Here is a 1,873-nt window from a genome sequence, read left to right on the forward strand (position 1 = left end):
GAGACCATCCCGCTCACACCCGCTCACACCCCGAGACCATCCCGCTCATACCCGCTCACACCCCGAGACCATCCCACTCACACCTGCTCACACCCCGAGACCATCCCCCTCACACCCCAAGACCATCCCGCTCACACCCCAAGACCATCCCCCTCACATCCGCTCACATCCATTCACATTCTGCTCATATCCCACTCACACCCCACTCACATCCCGCTCACACCCCTCTTTGGATGAACAGAGTGCGTTAGGTGTCAGGCTGATCTTCTAGGATTTCAAGCATTTTCCACGGAGGATGGTGGAGAGCCAGGTGTGGACAGCTCAGTCCCTCCATCTGTGGTGTCCTTTTACCTGGTCAGCTTCAGGCTTGGGAATGTGCCCACGACCCAGGGGGAGAAGAGTGGCTCCAGGTCCTGCTTACACTTAGGTTGGGGCTGGGGCCTTCAGCCCACACTGACAGGGTAGGGGGGCTGCATTCAAGCATCCCCATAGCCATTCCCTTCCCAACCAGGATGCTGGCAGGTCAGCTCAAGGCTGGCACCCACCAGGGCACCCACCCAGAGGACCCATGCCCGGGAGCTGGGGCTGTTATGGAGAAGACAGCTGCGGCAGCTGAGGTCCCCACAGAGGACTGCAACGCCGGGGAGACGCCAGTGAGTTGAGCTCTGTGGGGACAGAGTTAGCCCCACCAGGCGGGACCCTGATTCCTGTCCCTGAGGCCCACCATTGGACTTTCCCTCGCCGGGCCCCTGTAGGAATGCACCACCCGGGGACACTGATTCCGTACTTCCTCTCCAAGGGGCATGTGGCTCTTTCCCCCTCTGCAACCATATCTCTTGGTGGATGGGAGGCAGGGCAGGGAGTTAAAGAAAATATTAACATTCCAGCTTTTCTCCTGTAATCCAGGAGAAGGCACCAGACTTTAAAAACTTCATTAAAGAAAATCAGAAAGTTGACATGCGTCACATCATCCCAGCAAGTTTCCTGATTTTTACCATCTTCCTCACTGGACCCTGTTGGACAGTGCTTGCTGTCATTAAAGTCCCACAGGTCCCTGTGGCCAGGGCCACCCAGTGCGGGGCTATACCTTTATCACGATCCTGCTTATATTCTCAGAGCAAGACTGGAGGCTCTATGATCCAGTGAAAGATCCCAGGGGAAGGTTAACATGTCAGGTTGAAAATGCAGTGACTTCCACAATTTTTAAACTATTGACTATACATCCATGCCAGTACAGCGTTTGAGACCAGCCTGGCCAGCATAGCAAAACCCTGTCTCTACTGAAAAAAGAAAAATTAGCCAGGTGTGGTGGCATGTGCCTATAATCCCAACCCTGGATGCTGAGGCACCAGAATTGCTTGAATCTGGAAAGTGGAGGTTGCAGTGAGCTGAGATTGTGCCACTGCACTCCAGCCTGGGTGACAGAGCAAGACACTGTCTCGGAAAAAAAAAAAAAAAAGAAAAAAAAAAGAATGCCTGCCTCTTTTTGCTGTAGTAGTGTTTTAACAAAAAAATCATAATTCACTAACCATCTTTATCTGGTTATATTATGTGGACTAACTCATAATAAACACTACTTAATAAGAATAAAGCTATGGCCAGGCATGGTAGCTTATTCCTGTAGTCCCAGCACTTTGGGAGGCCGAGGCAGGTGGATCGCTTGAGCCCAGGAGTTTGAGACCAGTCTGGGCAACATGGTGAAATCCCTATCTCTACTAAAAATACAAAAATTAGCGAAGTGTGGTGGCACATGCCTGCAGTCCAGGCTATTTGGGAGGCTGAGGCAGGAGGATCACTTGAGCTCATCAAGTTGAAGCTTCAGTGAGCTGAGATCATGCCACTGCACTCCAGCCTGAGAGACTGAGTGAGACCC

At 52.1% G+C, this 1,873-nt stretch overlaps 1 protein-coding gene across 1 annotated transcript in view; it reads left to right on the forward strand.

Annotated features, from left to right (window-relative positions):
• TCP10L (t-complex 10-like) overlaps positions 1–1,873 on the forward strand; it is a 15,141-nt gene that overhangs the window by 3,975 nt on the left and 9,293 nt on the right. Inside the window, exon 2 of the mRNA XM_011989045.1 lies at positions 512–653. Within this exon, the coding sequence (XP_011844435.1) occupies positions 513–653 (141 nt within the window). The 5' untranslated portion in view covers position 512. The remainder of the gene's footprint in view (positions 1–511; positions 654–1,873) is intronic.

Source organism: Mandrillus leucophaeus, unplaced genomic scaffold, assembly GCF_000951045.1.
Source record: "Mandrillus leucophaeus isolate KB7577 unplaced genomic scaffold, Mleu.le_1.0 Scaffold345, whole genome shotgun sequence".
Taxonomy (NCBI): domain Eukaryota; kingdom Metazoa; phylum Chordata; class Mammalia; order Primates; family Cercopithecidae; genus Mandrillus; species Mandrillus leucophaeus.